Source organism: Dendrobium catenatum, unplaced genomic scaffold, assembly GCF_001605985.2.
Source record: "Dendrobium catenatum unplaced genomic scaffold, ASM160598v2 original_scaffold_59640, whole genome shotgun sequence".
NCBI lineage: Eukaryota > Viridiplantae > Streptophyta > Magnoliopsida > Asparagales > Orchidaceae > Dendrobium > Dendrobium catenatum.
In genome coordinates this window covers 403,317-427,915 of record NW_021378092.1, presented here as the reverse complement: position 1 = coordinate 427,915, position 24,599 = coordinate 403,317, and the positions used below count along the sequence as shown (strand labels likewise).

The 24,599-nt window shown below is 32.9% G+C and overlaps 2 protein-coding genes across 2 annotated transcripts in view; both read right to left on the bottom strand.

Moving 5' to 3' along the window:
• Positions 1 to 4,356: 4,356 nt before the first annotated feature.
• On the bottom strand, positions 4,357 to 22,843 carry LOC110109697 (ubiquitin-conjugating enzyme E2-17 kDa). The gene is made up of 5 exons (XM_020840893.2): positions 22,705 to 22,843; positions 22,541 to 22,621; positions 20,798 to 20,925; positions 6,013 to 6,117; positions 4,357 to 4,771 (listed from the first exon to the last, which is right to left on the bottom strand). The coding sequence occupies exons 2-5, from the start codon at positions 22,608 to 22,610 to the stop codon at positions 4,628 to 4,630; spliced, it is 447 nt and encodes a 148-aa protein (XP_020696552.1). The 5' UTR covers positions 22,611 to 22,621; positions 22,705 to 22,843; the 3' UTR covers positions 4,357 to 4,627.
• LOC110109695 (protein SUPPRESSOR OF PHYA-105 1) overlaps positions 14,557 to 24,599 on the bottom strand; it is a 75,192-nt gene continuing 65,149 nt past the window's right edge. The window contains exon 10 of the transcript XR_003699520.1: positions 14,557 to 14,595. The gene's annotated coding sequence lies outside the window, so the exon portion shown is untranslated. The remainder of the gene's footprint in view (positions 14,596 to 24,599) is intronic.

Here is a 24,599-nt window from a genome sequence, read left to right as displayed (position 1 = left end):
CACTCGCATTTGATTCTCCACTCTAATCTCACTACAAGTTTCTCCCACAAGTTTCTTTTAAAAAATTGTTGGTGCAGACACCCTCAGTTCTATGGCATAATTCACAATATTTTCTTTAGTTCTCTTGATAAAACCCTATTAACTCCTTTCTTTACAAGCTCAAAACTCTCAAGACCACATTAAAGGCTAAGAATTGAATTTCTTCTACATATCTTCTCATGAGAATTAAAGACCTTGAAAACAAGCAAAGGCAATCTACTACCTCCTTGACCAAGACTCTTTTAATTCTTATCTTAATGTCCATGCTAATGGGTTCATGTTGCTCGTACTTTTGCTTACTCTTTGTGGGCAGATTAGATTATTTAGAGAGGAAAAACAAAATGGATGAAAAAAGGGTAAGATGACCCTACTTTCCTTTATGGGAAAATTAAGGGTAGAATAAATTACAACTTCCTTAAAGAAATCATTACTAATTAACATATCTACCTGAAAGTGCTCTGATGGCACTAGAAAGTTCGTTAGGGATGTTAAGCCCTATAGAACTGGCCCAAGGCTAAATACAGAGGTGGTGAATTGGAAAAGAAGAAACTTTAAGCAAAGTACAAACCAAAATCACCACAAATAAAACAAATGTAGAAATTAAATGCGGAAGCAAATAATAAGAAAGAATACACCGAATTTATAGTGGTTCGGTCAAACCTTGACCTATGTCCACTCCTTGGAGGCACCCTCCAAGTATTGCACTAAACTAAGTGTCTCTCCTTTAGCCCCCACAGCTAGGCGGAGAAGCCCTTACAAAATCACTTCCACCTTCCCCGGTGCGGCGGAGTCGCCGGGTCCTTTGACATCAAAGTGAACTTCTTCTTTGGTGAACTTTCCTCGAGACAAGCCTTGAATCCGACGGTATTAAGATGCAAGCCTGTCGGAGCAACCGTGTGGAATCCCCTCCATACTCCCTTGAGTCCCCCCTCACAGGATCTTCTCCCTCTCAGACTTCACCCGTTCCTCACTCCCTTTCAAGCTCTCTCTTCAAGTATCCCCCACAAGAACGAAGCTACAATGGCTGCCAAAAACACTTACAAAGTGTCATGCCAAGCTTAAATAGAAAAGCTCAAAACAAGCTCATTAATGCAAGTTGCCGACATTATCGTCCAGGACGATAGGTATATTGTCCTAGCCGATCAGTACAAATTTAGCTCATCAGCCCGGGACGATTTTGAACAATCAGAAGAAAATTGGTTAGATCGTCCTGGCCGATATCATGATCGTCCAGGCCGATTAGTTTAAAATCGATTTCAATCGTCCTGATGATCGCCCTGAATTTGAGCTGTCCGATGTAGATCGTCCAGGACATCGTCCCGGCCGATTCGGCGATCGTCCCGAACGATGTGATCGTATCAATCAACCATTAATGCTTTCCAAAGATACCAGATCAATTTAGGCATAATTGAGTTAGATCGGCCTGGACAATATGAATATCGTCCTGACCGATTTCCTAAAACAAAGAATTCCTAAACTGATTATGGCGGCTGATTCTTTCTGAATTGAGACTATCGTCCTGGCCGATACAGGTATCTTGCAGGCCTATCCGCTAATGACGGCTACCTTAATGAGGATGCCCTAATTAGGGTTTCTACTTTTGAACAGATCGTCCCGGCCGATATAAATATCGTCCAGGACGATGTTACCAAAAACAGAAATCCAACATAGAATATTCCAAGTTACAAATCATCCGGTGCCTCACCAAATACAACAGACTCAAGAAAGGAAAAAGAGTACAAACTGACTCAGACCTAGTTTACCCAATCTTGAGCTAATTCCAAATTGTAGTCCGATCGTGTGAACCTGAAATGTCAGTACATAAGGCAGTCGTAGAGAAATAAGAATATTTGCTATCATCAAAATCATAAACCATTGATCCGCAACACTACCTTTCCTAGGCTGATATCTATAAAATTGTTTTATATTACTTTAAAACTCTTTACAAAAACAAAATGGAAACTTTATTTTCCTGCTCTCCTCCTAACAACAAAGTCCCCACTTACCTAATATGTTCTCTTTAGCACCTATCTCTAATAATGAAATCAAAGATGTTTTCTTCACTTTTGGGAGGAATTCTATCCTTGGGCCTAATATCATCACTTTTGCTTTTTACACTTCAATCTGATGCATTATCAAGAATCAATTATGAAATGTTATCAAGCTCTTTTTCAAAATCACCTATCTTTCAAATAAATCAAAGTCAGTGATACTACTTTAAACCAGAAAAATCCCATGTGATGCGCATTTATAACTTCAGAACCATCTCTCTATATGACACTTTTTATAATATAATTGTCAAGATCCTAGCCAACAGAATTAAGCTCGTTATGCCTTTCATTACTCACCAATCCCAATCAGGCTTCATTACTAAGAAACTTTATACTGATAGCATCATTTTCGGAGAGAACTACTATATGAGCTCTAGCATATAACCAAAGAGCCTCCTTTTGTGCCAAATTTGACATTCGCATGGATTTTGACTTACTTTCAAGACCTGACCTTATCATTAAACTTGAGATAAAATGTTATTTAGCTATATTTATTGGGTCGATTAAAGCATGTATTGAAAATGTGTACTTCTTGATCATCTCTATCAATGGGTTTCTAAAAGGTTTCTTCTCACATTCCTCAGGTCTAAGATAAAGATGCCCACTTTCCCCTTATATTTTATGTATAATCATGAATGGTCTCTCCAATATTCTTGAAACTCCCACCTCCAATGATGAATTTAAAGGCATAAATATGGCGCACAAATAAATCTCACACTTTCTATATGCCAATGACTTGCTAGGTTTTTGTGTAAATAAATATAACAACTTATTTACTCTCAAATAAATTTTACACAAATGCTCATCTGGCTTTGACATAAGTCCATCCAAGAGTTCTATTTTGTTCTAAAAAAATACTCTCAATTAAGGTCAACTATGTGATATTTTGGATCTTCAACATATCTGCGCCTTGTTCATGTACCTTTGTGTTCCCATTGCGCCCATAAAGACTTTGATTTTTTCAATTCCAAATATTTTTTAAAAATGCTTCACTATTGTTGGATGTTTGAAGAGCTAGGGCTTTTTTTTGCTTGTAGATTGAAATTTCTAGGATTGTCTATTTAGAGTTGTATTCCTTATTGGATAAGGGAAAGTATCTTACCTAAATCTTGCATTAAATTTCTAAATAAAATATGTGCTATAGTTTATATCATGAAGATATTAATGCCAAGAAACTTCATTTGTTTTCATGGGAAAAGAACTTGTAAGCCTTTGAAATTTAGTTGGCTTTTATTTACCATTGTTCTCTTATATTGAGATTTCTTTCTTATAACACTTTGTTGGCTGAATGGTGGAAAAACATAAATACAATTTCCTTTGGAAGCCTGTTCCAATTCAAGCTTCTAAATATTAGAAAACCATTATTTTAATTGCTAAATATAATCACAACAAAACGGTATTTTAAGATTTATAATAACTGCAACATCTCTTTCTTATGGAATCCTAGGCTTTGTGATAATTCTATATTAAAGATGACAAATTTTTATGGCAATTGGGAGCAAATTCTCTGATATAATATGCAATAAAGCCTAGATTCTTCCTAGCTTTTGGAATTCCCAAATAGGAAATACTGGACTTACATGAATCTATTTCCTGACCTATTTCATGCTCAGGAAAATTGAAGCCTAAACTTAAAGATTTTATTATTTATATAAACTAGCATTGGGAGGTGTTATGAGGGACAGGGGGAGGCAAATTTGGCATAATTGATTTGCTATCATATTTGCATTAATGGCTGTTGTGGTAGGTCTTAAAACTGTTGATGTCCTGATCATTAGAAACATTCATGTGAATCCTATTTGTGAATTATGCAATACTTGTTCTGAGAATGAGAATGTGATGTCTCCTTTTCAATTTTAACCATCCTCATTGTAATAGTAGACTCCTTTCTAATGAGACTGAACATTAGTTGGATTCTTGACTTTATTTCTTCTCTTGACACTTAGGTTTTGTTTGAAATAGCTTCTTTGTTACTTTATAAAACTGCTATTCAAGAAATTTTTATACTAAAAAGTCATTTTAAAAAGCAGCAAAGAAGCTGTCCACAACGTAGCCTTACTCTTTGGATGTGAAAAATGCTCATCTGATGACAATCTCATGCTACATATGTTACTTATGAAGAGAAAGGAATGTCAAAAAATCTGGCAAAATCAGCTGCTTTAGGACAAAAACAGCTGTGATGGCCAAGTTTTCTACTTGGAAAAATGCTTATGTTATCAACAAACTCGACGCAAAAAAAAAAAAAACTTCAACGGAAAACACCATCTAATAAAAACAAGCACCATAAACCAAGCCATTTTCCATGAGAACTTACCAGTCCTAGGAAGAATAAATGTCAAATCACTCTAGAAACATCCATCAACTTTGTATTTTTCATTTTCTACAACTTTCTTCCTAGAAAATGTCAATTGAGGCATTCCTTTGATATTTCTATAACAGGACAGATGAAAATTAAATATCGCATACAGCCAAATTTTAATTTAAAGGAAAGGAAATCAGCCTGCATGAATGAATGCCTGCTTCAGTAGGTTAGGTTGTTAGCCCATCGCATATTTCTGTGTCCAGCTCCTTGCAGTGGTCTCATATTTTGCCCTGTCTGTCTTGTACATGTGGGCAATTTCTGGAACCAGTGGGTCATCTGGGTTCGGGTCGGTAAGCAGAGAACAGATCGACAGCAGAACCTAAGAAAAGGACAGAAAAATCTTCCCAATTGTTCAAATTTAAGGTATAATAGCATACATCAAAATAGAATTTCATTTGTTTGGCCAAACTGCGATTAAATAAGCAACAAATTAAGTTCGTCCAAAAAAGCTATGTTGGATTTTCATTGCATATGATAATTCAACTAATGTAATAACATCAAGCCTTTATCCCACTACGTGGGGTCGGCTAGATGAATCCTTTTTCGCCATTGTGTCATGTTAAAAGTCAAATTCTCATTTAAATCTAATAAAGAAAGATCATTTCTAATATTTTCTAACTCCATATATTCCGTTTTAGATCTACTCAAGCGAACACCTTTAGACTCTAAGGTTGACCTCCATAATTCAAGTTTACCTTCAACTCCCTCTCTAGTCTTATCGACAAGAAGAATATCATAGCAAAAAGCATACACCAAGGTACATCCTCTTGCAAATGTCTAGTGCAAACATCCATAACTAAAGAAAAAAGATATGGACTTAAGGCTGATCCTTGATGTAATCCAACTGAAATAGAAAAATACTTGGTCAAACCACCTTGTGTTTGAACACAAGTAATAGCTCATGCATACATATATTTACCCTTAAATTTAATTAAAAAATTAAATTATTTTTAAAAATATTAATAATTATTCGAGCCGGCTCACAAGCTCACTCGGCTCAAGCTTGAACTCGAAAGCTCAATAAGCTCGGCTCTCGAGCCAATAAACAAGTCGAGCTCGAGCCGGCTCATGCCCCTACTCCTAACCAGGTCATCAGAAGGCCGACATATTATGGGACCAAACCATCTAAGACGACCCTCTCTAATCTTTATTTTTCACTAGAACTACTCAAACCTTTTCACATATATGCTCGTTTCGTATTCAATCTCTAAGAGTAAAGCCACTCATCCACCTGAGCATGCTCATCTCTACAACACCTAACTTAAGTTCTATTTTAATGGCAAATATTCTATGCCATAAAACATTGCCCGTCTCAACACCATCTTATGAATAATTCAACTAATGCATATAAAAAAACACATGGTCTACTCATAGTCAACATTGAAATATTAGCAACAATTTTAAGGATACTTATGGCTGAATAAAATAAGAGTCAGCTTTGTATACTCAAGCAAGAGCAGTATTAATGCTTTTAATAGTGGAGGAAGCGGATTTATAAATAAATACTAATCATGCATTCAAAAATAAAATAAAAAGATTTAGATACTGCAGATTTTTAACCTTTGAAATGGTTAAAGCAGGGCTCCATTGTTCCTTTAGGATGTCTAGGCAAATACTCCCATTGCTATTAATATTTGGATGGAAGACCTTTGTCCTGAAAGCTACCTGCAATATTCCAATTAAAAGTTATAGCACATTTCATACTTGAGTCATCATCAGGCCCCATATGATTTCAAAACATTAATGTTTTACCACAAAACAAGATATAAATCTAAGATGACCAAATTGTTGCCCAACACAATTAAGATCTCATTGCAGGATAAAACAAAAAATATATATTTGATGAGGCTGGAACAATTCCTTTAGTTTAGTATCAAATTAGTATCAAGCAAACAAAATCTAAGATGTAGTGGAAGCATTTATCCAACGAAGGAATAGCAATTGCATAATATAACGTTCACTGAGATAGGATGGTGGAAGGGAATATTTTGTCTCTAACTTTTATTAACTTGTGATATGCTCACTTCAGCAGAGAGGCGCAAAACCAGGAGATGCAAATATAGCAAATCTCAAATCACTTTGCTAATTCTCCATTTCATTTTTTTTTTATCATCATGGTTTTATAGAGTGCGAGTTTATACAAACTTCAACCTGATCACCAGTGGATCTATAGTAGAGGTCTAAGTGGCATGATCCCCCAAACAAAACATCCCTGGGATTCAAACCAATACTCGGGTGCAGTGTTAAATAAGCAAGTATTCTCACATCATAGATGAATGAGGGCAAAGAAGTTACTCCATAAAACTAGAATTAAGATAGAAACTTGGAATATATATATTCTCTTATAGGCAAATTAATAGCTATCACGATTCATAGGAAGATAGATATTCTACGCATTCAAGAAATTAAATGGTTAAAAAAAAGAATAAGGAAATTGATAGTTTAGAATTTAAATTATGGTATCCATATAAAAGTCATATTAAAAATATAAGTGTGTTTATGGATAAATGTTTGAAGGATAATATTGTAGAAATTAATAAAAATAGAGATAGAATTATAGTTTTCAATATTATTGTTGATGCTAAGATTATTAATATTATAAATTATTATGCTCCATAAGTTTAAATATGTGTCCAAAATTAAAATTTTGAAATGACTAGAAAGAATTAATATAAATGATATCTATTAAAAAAATTGATTGAAGATTTAAATGGACATGTTTGTAGAATAGTATAAGATTTTAAAAACATTCATAGTGGCTACGAATTTAGAGCAACTAATGAATATTGTAGGATCATATTAGATTTTACTCAAGACTTAATGATTTTATAATTGCCAATACCTTATTTAAAAAAAGAGATGAACATCTCATTATTTATAAGAATGGATATAGCAAAACTTAAATTGATTATTTTCTTATAAAAAAAGATATCGTTTAGATTGCAAAGATTGTAAAATTTTTTCGAGTGAAAATTTATTTACCCAGCATCGCTTATTAGTTTTGTACTTTAAGATGAATGGACGAAATACAAAAAATGACGTAAAATATTTTCTTAGGATTAGATAAGAGAATTTAAAAAATGCTAACAAAAATATTTTTGAGAATAAAATTCAAGATATTAAGATTTTGATTACACAGGAGAAAGCTAATATTATATGATGAAAAATTGCTAGTGATATTAAGAATGTTGTAAAATATATGCTTGGAATATCAACAGAAAAATCTAATAATAAAAATAATTGGTGGTGGAATCAAAATGTGTAAGAAAAGGTAAAAAAATAAGAAGTTTTATTATAAAAATTGATTTAAACATACAAGGTCAAAAAATTGGAAAAAATATAAAGAGGCCTATAAAGAGTCTAAGAAAACAATACAACAATAACAAGCCTTTAATCCACTATGTTGGGTCGGCTACATTAATCATTTTTCTCCATTATGTCCTGTTTAGAGTCATTCTCATCTAAATCTAATAAAGAAATGTCATTTCTAACATTTTCTAACCAACCCATTTTAGGTCTACTCTACCTCTCTTGATATAAGCCAAATCTAATGCATTTGCTTTCCTAACTCGGTCATTAAAAGGTCAACATTTTTTGCGACCAAAACATCTTAGGCGACTCTCTCTAACATTATCTTTCATTAGAGCTACTCCAACCTTTTCACGTATATGCTCATTTAGTATCCTGTCTCTAAGAAAAGATAAAAAATAAGAAGTTTTATTATAAAAATTGATTTAAGAAATTAATACATGATATAAAAACTTAAGCTTTTAATTATTTATAAAATAAATTAGATACTAAGAAGGGTGAAAGATATATGTATACACCAAGCAAAGATATAGGTGAAGTAACAATTCAAGTGAAGTACATTAAGGATGAAGATTGAAAAGTATTTTTTTCAGAGGAGGATACACAATATAAGTGAATGAGATATTTCGATAAGCTTTTTAATGAAGACTATAAAAGTACAATTCATTTTAGCAACCTTAACGCCCTAAATAAAAATAGATATTTTTATTTTTATCGTCGTATTAATAAAATATATAAAATATAAGTTAAAGAAGATTTAAAGAAAATGAAGTGTGGAAAAGCCATTGGACCTGATGATATTCAAATAAAGGTGTGAAAATGTTCAGGAGATGAAGAAATTTCTTCGCTTACAAAACTTTTTAATATTTTTTTGAGGACTAAGAAGATGTCAGAATAGTAGAGTATGTCGGATCTTATTTTTAAGAATAAAGATGATGCACAAGAGTGTATGAATTTTAGAGGAATTAAGTTAAAGTGTCATATGTTAAAATTATGGGAGATAGTTATTGAGCATAGATTATGACATGATACTAATCAATTTTGATTCATGACGAATAGGTCTACTATGGAAGTTATACATTTGTTGAGAGGTTTGACAAAGAAATATAGAAAAAGTAAAGAGGATCTATAATATGATATTTATTGATATAGAAAAAGTATATAATTTAGTTTCAAGATAAGTGATTTAGAAAAATCATAGAAAAGATAGGAGTTAATAATACTTATATTCAAGTCATTAAGGATGCATAGGCAGGTGTTGTTACAAGTGTTTAAACACAAGGAGGCTTGACCAAATATTTTTCTATTTTAGTTGGATTACATCAAGGATCAACTTTAAGCCCATATCTTTCTGCTTTAGACATGGATGTTCTTACTAGACATTTGTAAGAGGATGTTCCTTGATGCATGCTTTTTTCCAAATTTGTGAAAATCGAATCAGACAAAAAACTAGAAGCATAGGTTTAGGATTCAATGGTTCGACCGGGTCAAACTGGAGATGAACAAGATGATGTAATAAATAAAAAATTTATTTTAATAAAATTTAAATGATAAAATAATCATATAATAACATAAATTTTTTATTTTACATCATAAAAATTTTATTTTAAAATTTTATTTCAAAATATAAAGCATATATTGTAAACTTAAGAAGTAAGAACTTCAACTTATTTAGTCCCACATCACTTGAGGAACTTCCTATTGGTAATATTTATATATTATATTGTCTTTTGAGTTTAGATGGGGAAACTCATGTGAAGTGACGGAGCCATGTTAAATGCTTAGCTGAATTTTTTTATTTAAAAATTAGGCATTTAAATTTAAATTAATTTGTTAAATTAGAAATATAATTTAATATTTTATTCTTGATGCATTAAATTAATTTGTTTAGTTATTTAAATATTTCAAGAATTGAACCAACCGGTTCAAGAGAATCAGGACCGGTTTGCTAATTGAACCAACGGTTCTAGCCAGTTCATCCCAATTTGATACAAAACCAGTTTGCAAGCTGAACCAGACCGGCCTTTAGACCGATTCATGATTGAACCGATAAAACTTTACTTTTTATTGATGGTATTCTTCTTGTTGATAAGACTAGAGGAGTTGAAAGAAAACTTAAATTATAGAGATCAACCTTAGAGTCTAAAGGTTTTCGTTTGAGTGGATATAAAACTAAATATAGTGAGTGCAATTTTAATAGTAATAGATCTAACGGGGAGATTGTGACTTTGGGTGCTCAATTCAATAAAAAGAGTACACGTTTTAGATATCTCGAGTATATTATTCAAAATGATGGAGAAATAGATGTAGACATTATTAATAGAATTAGAGTTGGATGGCTGAAGTGGAGGATTGCTTCTGGTCTATTATGTGATAGAAAAGTACTCCCGAACCTTAAGGAAAAATTATATAAGATGGTGGTGAGACATGCAATGCTTTATAGCGCAGTATGTTGGCCATTAAAAGAGAAGCATAAATTAAGTGCTGCATTTCTCAATTTCTTTTAGTTGCTTCATAATAATTTTTGTTTTATAAATATTTCCAAGTTAATATTATTTTTCATGAATGGAAAATAATTAACAATAAAACTAAAATCCCCCCCCCCCCCCTAACAGCCTTTTAACCAAGCCCAAATCAACTCCTTTGCCAAGCCCATTTCACCAAACAAGCACCTTAGTCATAAGATGTAATAAAGATTCCATCTCCAAAAATGAAAAAAAAAAAAAAAAAAAACATGCTTATATAACATCTTAAAAATTATAAAGCATAAAAAAATTTCAAAAACTACTCAAATCAATCAAATACAACAAAGAACTTCCAATGGGTAGTTCTTTGTTTATCATATTTAGTGTCCTCGATACTTTTGATTGTTAAAACATAGGAGTAAAAATAAGACTTTTAAACATGCTACTATTTGTAGTATGATCATCCTTGGTTTTTATATGCTTGATAAAAGCTTGGACTATGACAAAAGTTGATTAAACTTAATCCATAAATAAATTTCATGTAATAGATCACAAATTAAGAATTAATAATGTGATCTTGAGTTTATCATATGAAATGATTGGTATAGAAGGACATGAGTTGGACTTTTCTCTGAGAAGACTGACCATTCACATTATATCACCGAGAAGAATGAATGGTGTTGCCGCATGCATGCTTGAGCTATGCAATTTTACCGCGAGATTAAATGGTTGAGAAAACATCCCCTACGTATCTGATTCAAGTTCCAGCCCCTAATAAGAACCAATACATAAGCATATTCTGTTTCCGATTTGAGTTTCTAACTGAAACTAATCGAATGGCAATTATTTAGGTGGTTTGCAAGTGTTCTTTATTATAATTAATTTCATATTGGCATTTTATTTAGCAATATAACCCAACACTGAGTTATATAATCAATTAATCCCTCACTCTTCTACACACCTCACACCGTCTCATTTTCTTTAGTAGCAAATGCTGACATGAAGTATATATTTCAATTAACCTCACCCTTCTTCTTGTCCTCCCAATCAACCCTTGAAATGATTTCACCATTTCCTCTCCAGCCTTGAGCACTCTCCCATCTCTATCCTAGCAAGGCCCCCTCAAGTTTCACCTTCAGTGTTGAAATGGCTCATTCCAGCAATAGTGAGACTCTTGACCAAGCTACGGTTTGTAAGTTGCAAAGGTACAAGGTCTTTGCGACTTACTAATTGCTCAAGAAAAGATAGTCCCTTTCTTGTGTGCTTCCTTGGCATGTAAGTAATTTTCCTTGAGATAGATTAAGTTTGTTTTATCCATATTTCCCTTACCATTATATTAGGTTTTGCTAAGATCAGGGACCAATATTTCTATGGGCGGCCCAATAATTATTATCCCTCAATTCACCATAGACTCTAATTTTAGACTTAAAGTTGATATATAGGTTCGAAGTTAACAAATGGGAAAAGGAGTGAAGGATGGAGGTGGATCAATTAAAATCTCACTATTCCATCATCCTCGACATACCACTGGACCCAATCTGCCAACATTAGAAAGCTTTAAATCATAACATCCAAGATGCCTAACTACCAATCATGGGTTGCTCATCTCAAATATCCTGCAATTGAAAACTATTTTTCATATTTTACTCTTTTGGAATTATATAAGAGAATCCTCTTAGGACACTTCCTAGTAAACAAAAATTTTGCACCCCCAACATTCCTGATAACAAGTTTGAATCGTTTAAATCTTTGAATGGTCATTTTGAGTTTCCAAAATCATAGAGCCCGTTGATTGATATTGCATCACACAAATAAGAGCCTACGCCTGACCATATTAATCCCAAGGTTGTGACAACCGAACTGAACATAGAACTAAGAAAATGATAAATTTGAGGTTCAATGATTCGATCATGATTGAATCAGATAACATAATAAATATTAAAATTATTTAAATAAGATATAAATGATATAATAATGATGTAATAATATAATTTTGTGATTAAAAATAAATAAAATTCATACATAATAAAATTTATTTTAATTAAATATATAAATCATTCATGCATATAATTAAATATATAAAATTAATTAAATAGATAAAAAATTAAATATTATTAACTAAAAATAATAAATATTTATTAATATTATAAAAATTAATTAAAATATTATTTAAAAATAAATAGTTTATGTGATGTAAATATGAGAACTTATAATTAGCTATTTAATCCCACGTCACTTGAGATATTTCTCTTTATATGGTTTATATAGCTCTTTCGTTTTGTAGATAGTATTAACTAACATGAAGTGGTGGGGTCATGAAAGAACATTTAATTGATGGCCCGATACTCCCATTTATGAAGGCTTGCAATATCAAACACGTGTCAGATACGGATACACAACCAATATAGCTCGGATGCGTCTGATACGACAAAAATGTATCCCAATAAAATAATATTTAAATTAAAAAGGATACACGTATCAGACATGCATATCCTATTAAATGATGAAAAAAATAAGTTAAATAAAACACAATCCACATCGTATTCCAATATTTCGTTTGCACGAGAAGGGAGCTAGGGCTTTCCATATTTTCATTTACGCAAATAGTTAACTTCGAAGGAGTGTGATACGCAAGCAGAAGGGCGAAGGAGCGTGCGTCTTCCATCGTCTTCTTCTTCCTCGACTCTTCATCATTTGCGCCTTCGACTCTTCATCGTCTGCTTCGTCTTGGTGAGAAACACACGAGCAGGCGAGGCAGAATAGCCAACAAATGCGAGCAACGAGGCCAAAGGAGCTTGTGTCTATGTTGAAGGAGTTTATTTTCAATGGCAGGCGAGGCAAACGAGCATTGAAGGTTCGTATTCCTGCCTTCTTCATTTTCTCGAGCAGACGAACGTCACTCTCTTTTTATTTTCGTGTGTTTTGAGGGGTTATCTTCCTTCCAGTTGTCGAATAAGAGGAGAGTTACAGACTTATGGTTCAAGATTTTGTTATCTTGACAATTACAGTTCAACAAGCAAGATAAACTCCAAAAGGTATTTTGCTACTTTTTTGGGTTTAATTTGGTTACAAAATTTGTTAATTGATTGGGAGCAACTTAGTCATTTTTTTAAGTTTGATGTGGCTCAAGTATTTTGCTTGTTTTTTAAGCAACCTTTCATGACTTTGAATTAGTATAATTGATGCATATTTTAGGTTAAGACTTAAGAGCAATGCTTTAGTTCCATACAAGTAAACATTCACTTCAAATTCTTCTTGACAGTAATAGTAAAATAGAGTAAATTTTTTAGGAAACATAACAATATAATCAATATTTATATATAACTAATTAATTTAATATGAAGATGCTAAATTAAATTTTGAAAGATACATAATAATACAATCAAAATTTATATATCCATAATTTGTTAATTTATTGGGTGCTGGGTGCAACTTAGCCCTTTTTTTATATTTGATGTGCCTCAAGTATTTTGCTTGATTTTCATGAGACCTATTCATTAATTTCAATTAGTACAATTTATGCATGTTTAGGTTAAGAGCAATGCTATATTGAGAAGATGATGTTGGAAAGGCGAGGTATGTAAAAGAGAATATTTTAGATGATTTATGATGAGGTGACATCAAGGTTTAAAATTGCGTAATTCATTAATTTCAATTAGTACAATTTATGCATGTTTAGGTTAAGAGCAATGCTATATTGAGAAGATGATGTTGGAAAGGCGAGGTATGTAAAAGAGAATATTGCGCAATTTTAAACCATGGGTGACATTGAGTACATCCTAAGTTTCACTGATCCAATTTATGAGATGTTAAGAGTGATGGATACATATAATTCTTGTTTACATCTTATTTATGAGATATAGTATTCTATGTTAGCCAAGGTGGAAAAAATAATATATAGACATGAGAGAAAGGTGCTTGATAAAGACTCAAGTTTATAGGATGTTATCTATTCTATTCTAAAAGATACATGGAGCAAAAATAATACACCTCTATATTGCTTGGCTCAGTCACTCAATCCAAGGTAAATTTAAACTTTTTTTTCATTATTAATTTCAATTTGTTGAATAATAATTATCTAATTCTATTTTATTTTACTATTATTTGAAGATATTCAAATAAAGAATGGCATCAAGAGGATCCTTAATGAGTTTATCCTCATAAAGATTTAGAAATTTCAAATATGAGAAAGACATGTTTGAAGCATTATTTTCCAAATGAGAATGAGAGGAGAATGATCAATATAGAGTTTGCTCAGTTTTTATTTAGCTAAACGTTATTTTTTTATAAGTAAATATAAGACAACGGATGAAGTTTTCCAAAAAAAAATTCAAAAAAACATATTATATATATATATATATATATATATGTTGTACGTAAAAATAACACAACGGATGAAGTCTTCCTAAGAAACTCAAAAAATATATAATGCACCACCTGCGTGAGAGAATGTGATAAGAAACCTTACAAATGTCATATTAAATTGTTTAGATTTATTTAGAATGATTGTGAGATTAACATTAAAATGTAATTTTAATTAGAGTTTATTTTTATTTAGATAAACATTATAATCTAATGTACTTTATTTAATTTTTCCAACAAATTATATTAATGATCGACACAATTTCTTTAAAACAAGTGCCATGGAGACTCCCTCAAAGCACATGCAGGCGGCACATTAGACGACCACGTCCACCTAAAGAGTCTACCCATGATCCAATACATAATTTGCAGCCACGCATTACATCCCTCAGGGGTTCCCATAGAGCAGCACACCCAGATGAAGTATGGTTGATATTCTACGACTGTCATTTTCAATATTTATGAACGTGATGATTCCTCCTCATTTATCTTGTTGCTTTTACCGAATATGCAGGGCACCATCCTAGAAGCAACCTCCCATCTGTTAATGGTTCATGAGTGACCTATGAATTGTCCTAGGTTCATGGACGACACTAAGACAGCAGGGCTCAACTATGTTAGCCAATTCAGATATCTTAGGATATATCATAGATTGCTTACTGCTTTGGTTGAGAGGTGGTCCCCCCAAACAAATACATTTCATTTTTTCATTGGAGAGATAACGGTTACGCCCCAGGATGTGGCCATGATTTTGGGCCTCCAGATTAATGGATCCCCTTTAGTCGGTAACCAAGTGGTTGGCCCAGGAAGACAGTGGGCTAGTTGGCCATAATACTAGGATGATTTACTGGGCACTCACCCATTGCCCCAGGTGGTTTACCATAACCCTTTGGATCACCGAGTCAGCTTTAAGTTCCGTATGGGGCATAGGCATTTCAATAAGCTATTAATGGGTGAAAATAGTACATGTTGTTAAGTAAATTGTAATTCTTAACGTTGAATATATTTTCAGGTGGAACGAGGGGTCATGTTTGCCGATTAGCAGTAGGAACCATCAACAACCATAGGGATGAACTAGATGGTTTACTTGATAGTCAGGTTAGCTAATAAAATCAAATTAATATCCTCAATTCCAACCATTCCAAATTGCACCAACCAACTTAGTAATCATTATTTCACCTATGTAGGAGATATGGCATCCATACTCAGCTAAGATACGTTCACATGTGGCCGACATATGTCTGGCAGGTGAGAATATATGGTTAGCTTGGGTGCCCTTGATCAGTCGGAAGAGGGTAGAGTGGCACTTACCTGATAGATTTATCCGCCAATTTGGGTACGCTTCAATGCTTGATGCACCTTCTATGGTCCCCAGCTTTGTTCACGTGGATGGTCGAGGAAAGGCGGATACATATTGGATGCAATACCACTAGGTTTTCATTGCATTGTGGGAGAATATTCAAGATCACAAGGTGGCCTTTCAACAACGTTCGATGTCCCACCCACCCTTTAACGACGTACCTTATGAAAACATATTTGAAGAAAGTGAGCACCAACAAGGTGATTATCTCACACAAAAAACTTTTGCTACACATATTCCCATCCTTCGGCATTTAGAAAATTTTCAGTCCTATTAGCCTCTATCTTCATAGCCTTTGCATGCAAATACCAAAGTACATGATCCCTATCTTCAGTCCATACATGCACGCATCATATGAATATCTCATTAGCCCAAGCCTATTGTTCAAGCGAACTACTAAAACGCCTTGTCATACACTTATGAATTCATCTATTAGTGATGTCCATTAACTCCTTCATCGGTATACCGCGAGGCTTCTCATTATCCGGCCAATGCATTACGAAGAATAGATGGAGATGAAAAAATGCAAAATAATTGCTAAGGGAAACTACACTCAATGTTCATCAACAAATGATACAACACCCACTTAAATAGTTGAACTTCAACTTCGCGTTCAAAATTTTTCAACAATAATATCTGATAAAGACCTTCATAGAGCTTTCTGACACTAATATAAGTAATCAATGTTGCTTTCCCCGACATGGCCTCCCATCACTGATTCTGTATAGGAACAAACAAAATCCAATGGGCATACATGTTGATATGATTTAACACCACACAAATGATGCACTTCTGTACATGGTTTAAAATTGCGCAATATAAGGCTCGCCTTGAGGCCCACCTTTGCGCAATTCCAGTAAAAAACACCTCGATGCTTATGCCTCAAGTTTTTTTTATGAGGCTTGCGCCTCAACTTGGTTGAGGCCCGCCTCGCCTCACTGGCATGAGGCTTACGCCTCACGCTATATATATTAAAACTTACATAAATCTTGAAGTAAATGCCCGACATTGGACTCTATAGGAGAAGAGGAAGGGGAGAGAGCAGTTCATCATAATGATGATTCAAATGAAGAACCCCTTAGTGATGACAGTGTTGATGACTTATGAGTTCTTATGTAATATGTCATTGCTATTTATTTTTGGAAATTTGAATTATATGTTAATTAAAAGAATATTGGGATTTGGGAAAGATAAAATTTTGAGTTGAACTATATTTCATGTTGTCTTATTATTGGGATATTTTGATTTCACTTAATATCTTATGTTTTTTTATGTTTTATATTATTCACTCATTAGTATATAAAAAAATTTATCATTTTATGTTTACGCAATCTTTTGATTTTTTAGGCTTACGCCTCAAAACGCCTTGAGGCTTACGCCTCGCCTCACGAATGAAAAACGCCTCAATACCCGAATACGCAATTTTAAACAATGCTTCTGTAACAACTTTAACAACGTATGTCAAGAATCCAATACGCAAAAGAAAATTAAATGCCTAAATAATAATCATAAAATCTGTAATAATAATCCAAAATATCGTAACAATAGTACTCATTAACATAATCATAGGAGCCTTACTAAATATTAATGACAAAATAAGAAGAAGAATCATCAAAATCATATTCATACTCCAAATTAAAATTAAAAAAAAACACTACTAAAAAAATACAAAATTAGGTAATAAAAGCATTGCCAAACATAACAATAATTACTAAAAATAATAACATAATAAATTACATAAATTAATAATAACATAATGATTATAATTAATGAATATAATATTCATAAAATTCATAAAATTGAACTTCTCGAACTATTAACCTAATATTAATACCAAAAAAACAATTATTACTCTTCTAATTTTTTATTCTTAATGCACAAAAATAGAAATTTCTGAAACATTTTCTAAAAAATAAAATCAAGCCAATCGCTTGTTTTAAAAAAATGCAAGCAACTATCAGGACACTTATTTTAAAAAAATTAAAGTATAGTCAGTAGCCTGTTAGACGGGCAACTAGCCATCAACATCAACATCAAGACTTTATCCCACTATGTGGGGTCGGCTACATGAATCTTTTTTCTACATTGTGCCCTATTAAAAGTTAAATTCTCATTTAAATTCCCACTATGTGGGGGCAACTGGCCATAATTAATTTAAAAAAAAAATGCTAATAGTCATGGCAAGCGACGATGTTGGGAGCCAGTCGCCCGTCTAAATGCCAACTTTGACGATTTCTAAATTTTATTTTTAATTTGGCAATTTTAATAAAAAATAACTAGGCCTACTATTAAAATTTGACCTTTATTTTATTAACTTGCAGTCACGTCTATGTTTGGGGACTTTCAAGTGGGCAATTTAAGTGTGCAAGAATTTTCAAAAACATGCATTCGAGAGTTTGATGAAATAATGGTTAGACATTAAAATGGGTGACTTTGTCATTGCCTAAAAAAATATTGGTAGAAGTAAAAGCATACTACAAAGAGAAGGTCAAAGGAGGAACAATTGGGCTTTGCATTTATATGGTGGCAACATTGAATGTTGTTTTCCTATTTTAAATGAAAATGTTAACCACAACAACATCAACAACAACAACATCAAGCCTTTGTCCCACTATGTGGGGTCAGCTACATGAATCCTTTTTGGTCATTGTGTTCGGTTAAAAGTCAAATTATCATTTAAATCTAATAAAGAAAGATCATTTCTAATATTTTTCTAACCAAGTCTTTTTAGGTCTACCTCTAATTTTCTTAATATAAGTCGAATCTAATATCTCAACTTTCCTAACCTTAAATGAAAATCTTAACCATTCAACCAAAATTCATGTAACTTTTAAACAATCCAACAAGAAAGTATTCACCTACATATGTGTTCATATCTCATAACAATTTGTATTTTATCTTGAATAAAAAAGTGGCAACATATCAAATTCAAGTAATTCATTCTCAACATGAACTCAAAATATGTTGGTTGGCTCGACATTAATGGCTAGTTAAGACATCTTAAACTCAAATTCACACAATACAATATAATCTAATTTATGTAGTCTTAAGAATGAACGGCCTTGAATCAATTTCAAATCACTTTGAACAAATCAAATCCAAGTAATTCAAAATATGTTGGTTGACTCGACATTAACGGCCAGTTAAGACATATTAAACTCAAATTTGTACAATACAATATAATCTAATTTAGTAGTCTCAAGACAAGATGAACTGTCCTGAATCAATTTCAAATTACTTTGAACCGACTCAAAATCATCAAATGTTTAATAATATGCAAATAAGTGGTCAATAATTAATTAAAACATAACATAGAAATATTAAATATTGACTTACAAATTAAACAACTTTGAGAATGCTTTTAAGTTTTAATTAATATTTTCATCCTTTATGGCTAGTTAAAAATAGTTAAAAATATGCTATAATAATTTAATTTACAACAATGAACATGCGAGATATGGCATTATAAATTGTATTTTCTTAGTGTAAAAAAATGTTGACATGTGGAGCCAACGTGGTTGATCAAAGTTACTCTAGTTATTCAAACTACTCATTAAAGAACACATAATTATCTCCCTCTTTTCAAGAATCATCTCAATTCAAATTTTCCACAAACTTCAATGCTTTACCAATGGCATTTGCCACCCTGGCAAGGTGAAGTAGTGCAAGTTTATAGAAGTTTTTGAAGATCTTACAGAATGGAGGGCAATTATGAGGCTAGATGGAATGCCTCCTCTAATAGAATATTAACATTATGCTATATATTATAATGATATAACATTATTAGATTGTATATGTCATATTATATAAAAATAAAGTTGTATTAGTGATGCAATCAAAATAAAATTTGAGAATCTTAACTTCTGTTGAATTAAACTTTGGTGATTTTGTTCCTTGGCATTGGTATGGTGAGCAGGTTACCTGAATTCTTTGGTGATGATTGTTTATCATCATTGATATTAGTCATCTATTTATTTATCCATGACATAAGCATAGCTTCCCTATCTTCTCTATCACAAGACGGATGAAGCTAAATCTTTGATTAGCTTATTTTAGGGTTTTAGGTGTTCAATATGGCTCGTCTCTAGAGTGCTAGATCAAAAACCAACTCCATATTGAGCTGAGCCAGCACACACAATGGAAAGAGATTAAGGCATAATTGGTTCCAGGAAATGGATGATAAAATTCAACACAATCCTTAGTCCAGGTCAAACCAACCCAAGGTTGGAAAGCATACTCAACAAAACTGCGCTACAAGCATGGAAAGTCCACAAGGTCCCACCCCTTTCAGTTACAAGTAAACAACAAAATTCCTAAAAAATAGCAAATATGGAGATAGAGGCCATGGAAAAAGTGGATTTGCATGCATAATCTAGTGAAAAGGAGCATAGATCACAAACTAAGTTCAGATTTCTCTCGAAGCATAAAGATGTGCATGCAACACTCCGGCCACCCACAATCCAAAGGATATCAGATATATTTCCAATTGATTAAAGAAAAAACCATTGTCAAAACATATCAACATCAATTGACCTTCCTTGTTAGAAAAGTTTCAACAATCAGTTAATTATAGTTAAAATGGACATTATGTAAAAATTCTAGAGAACAATAATCCAAAAATGATAGATAAAAATGAATATTAATTCAAAAAAGCACGCACAACTAATAGATGTGCTATGGGTGAATGAGGATATCTAGTGGCACCATTATGAAAGCTTAAATTGTAGACTATAGGATGCTTAAGGGAAAAAAATATATCAAGATTCAAGAATACTTTCGTATGATTGCATTTACCATAAGGCATGCAGATAAAGATTGCAACTAAAAGAATGTGTACCCCAAAGCATACCTTAGGTGGTTTAAAGGGATAATCTGGGGGGAAATGGATGGTAACTAGAAAAACTCCTCCAGCATATGGGCTATCAGGAGGACCCATTATTGTTGCTTGCCAGTGAAACATGTCTTCAGCCACTGGACCTGTACAACAAAATACATGGAAAATCATTTTCTAACATACATTCAAACCATTAGAAGACTTATTCTTGAGCACAATAAAATGTTTCATAAAGCAACTAAGGTCAGAGATAAAGAAAAAAAAAAGGTTTACTATGATCCATGTACTATATTTACAATTGACTATCAATATAACATCATCCTTCAACCTTTCTCATCTAGCCTCGCAAAGTATCAATTTTCAAGCAATCCTAACAACGTACATTGCAAATTAAATAATCTATAAGACGAATTGCAAAGTAAATAATCTATATATAAGACGAATGGCCACTAATTGAAAAAAAAAAAAAAAACATGGTTCACAGGTAGTAAGGTCGTCTTTGATATGATTATCACAGAAGTAACATTTCTCCTTACAAATGACATTCTCAGTGAACATTAACTCTAAGTAACCCAATTTCTAAAATAAAAAATATTAGAAAAAGAAACTCTAAGATACCAAAACTTTAGTGTTATTTGAGAACTCTTTTTTTCCTTAAAAGAACATGGTCAAAGATCAATCAAAAGGTCTAACCATCAAATCAAAGATAAAAATCAATCCAAGTGTGCCAGTTAATTAGGAACGACAAGAGCGGAGGCCAAATCAAAAAGAAGTCATCCGCAGCAGGAAAGTGCTAAAGGTGTCTTTTATTGATTGATAGATCAATTGGAAACTAGAGATAAGAAACATTCTCAAACCACTCCAACTGCTAATATTTGGCATGCACAATAACATTGACAGGTCGACTAGGATCATTATATTCATTTTATTCATCATCAAAATGAGAAACAAAACTGAGAGGAAAAAACCTCTAATGCAACAGGTTTTTCACACTTTCAAGCACTCTAAAGACATTATGGGAAGACCCATGCTAAGATGGTACATCCACCATAGTTACCAATAGCCATTGCAACAAAATCTGAAATATCTCTGTACAAGTTTGGTAGAAACATAAACTAGCAAAATCTACAGGAATTAAAGACAATCCAGCTTTATTAATGAGTCTAATTCTTATAAACGACTGAAATACACCACATCTTCTGTAAAATTACATAATAATCCAAAACCCTATGACATTCAATTACGCTGTACCTAAGAACGATATAAAGTAAGAAGATTTGGTGAAGCAGTCCCAGTCACCTCAGTCTAAATATCTTATTTAGTTTGCTATGCAAAACCAACTTCCACCAATCGCAAACAACCATCTGAGTGATACAGAAATGAGATAACCCAACCCTAGCCATTTCCAAACCAACTCGGCATGTGCCTGCCTCCACATATCCAAAAGAAATAAAAAAATTGCTCCATTTCTCACACCCACTTAACATGAAAATAAGTAATTAAGCCTAAGAAAAAATAATTTCCCTCGCCTCAACAAACCGCTACAAACCCCATAAAAAAGTTCAAACAGCGACTACCCATCTCCTAATCAAAAAGAAAATTGAAACTAAATACGCAATCGTAGGCTACGGATTCACAGGTCCAACAATAACCGCCGAGATCCAGACCTTAACCTCAGGCAAGCAAAGAAACTCTACAAAATCCCCGGAAATCAAACAAAAACGAATAGAGTGTAAAGGGACTTCCAATCAAACATACCTGCGCTGCAGGACGTCGGAGGATCCTTCTGCAGATCCTTCAGCTCCTTCAAGATCCGCTTTGAAGCCATCGGTAAACAAACTAACCACGCAAACAAAAACAAAAACACTGAGATCTTGAATCCAGGAAGAAACTGCAAGGCAGTAAGCAAGAGAAGCGCTTACCTAAAGCTTTCTGAAGCCGCCGGCGACGTAAGAAAGCTGAAAAAAAGAAAGAACACGATGGACTATCCTATTTCCCTTACTCGGTTGATGTCGACATGCGTTAAAAAGGGAATCTATTTTGAGGGCAAAAGTGTAAATATGGCGTGGTAATTTTTTTTGTTTAATAATTCTTAGCGAGGAATCGATATTGGGCGGTCTTGATCTTCTCGTTCTCTAACAGGATATTTGTTCCCTTCAAATTGGGCAAATTATTGTATCAGGTCACCAGACGTGCAGAATATATTTGAACATCCAATAAGAATATGCCACATCACATGCGTTTTTGACTGTGCTTTAGGTGCGCTTTACCTGCATTTTTCTTGTGCTTTACCTACGCTTTTGATGCACTTAATTTAAAATAATATTTTATTAATATCCAAACATATCTCCTCATCTGGTGACTGGATGCAATAATTTGCCCTCAAATTGAGGACTATATTAGGGGTGAAAAATTCTCTGTTACTAAAAATATTTTCCTTGTCCACCTCCAAACCCTTCTCATACCTTTTATGGTCCTAGACAATGAATGCCCTTTGATACCATGAATTGACACTTCTAATTCAACACAAAATTTAATTCTTCACATCTTTTTAAAGCCACAATTAGGTGCTTAAGGTAAGAATTAAATGAAGTATCAAATATTAAAAAAATCATTTATGAGAATCTCAATATCCCGCACAGTTAAATCTTAAAAGATAGACATCATACACCTCTAAAAATATTGTAGGGGTATTACACAATCCAAAATGCATTCTACAATAGACAAATATACTATATGGGCTACTGAATGTACTTTTATTGTGATCCTTAGATGCTGTAAGAATATATTGATAACCTAAGTAGTCATCTAAGGAATAATAAAAATGAGTGTCCTACTAATCTATCAAGTGTTTGGTTAATGAATAGCAAAGGAAAATGATCCTTCTTAGTGATCTTATTTAGCTTCCTATAGTCAATACATATCCTCCTTCCTATGACCATTTTAGTATAAATTAATTCATTATTTTCATTGGTCACTACTGTCAAACCCCTTTCTTAGGTATAAAGTGAATGGGACTAACCCAAGCATTGTCGAAAATAGGGTAAATAATACCTGCATCAAGCCATTTGAGAATATTTTTTTTCATAACCTCCTTCATGATAGGGTTCAATCTTCTTTGTGAGTTCGTATTTGGTTGGGAGTCTTCTTTCATTCCAAATTTTATGCATGTATAATGATGGACTAATCCACTTATAATCAACTATTGTCTAATCAAATACTTTCTTATAAGTTCTAAGAACCCTAATCAACTTACCCTCTTGATCCGCTTCTAAATAAGCAAATATAATAACAAGTAAGGTTGATCCCATCTCCTAGAAATACATACTTCAAATGTGTTGATAAGTCTTCCAATTCTAAAGCTGGGGCCTCTAAGATATATGGACTTAATGATTTTTTAAAGATGATGTGTGCAATGTCTCATACCTCTCCTTAAAAATTCTAGGAGTATCACCTAGCACATGAATAATATCTTTGTCAATCTCTCTTATGTTATCCTCAAGAAATGAATGCTTCAAAGTTATAATCCACCAAATCAACTCTATAACATTGATCCTCACTGTGATCTTTGGGGAATTGCATAGACTTAAGGACATTGAAGGTCACCTCTTGATCTTGCTTCAACATTTACCTTCCAATGGCTAAGAAAGGTCTTCCCAAATAATTAGTATCTCCCTATCTTCTTTCATAACACTAGTCCTCACTATGATCTTTGGGGAACAACATATACTTAAGGACATTGAAGGTCACCTCTTGATCCTACACTCTTATAGTTAACTCCCTCTTCTAAATATTTATCATTGCCCTTCCAGTGGCT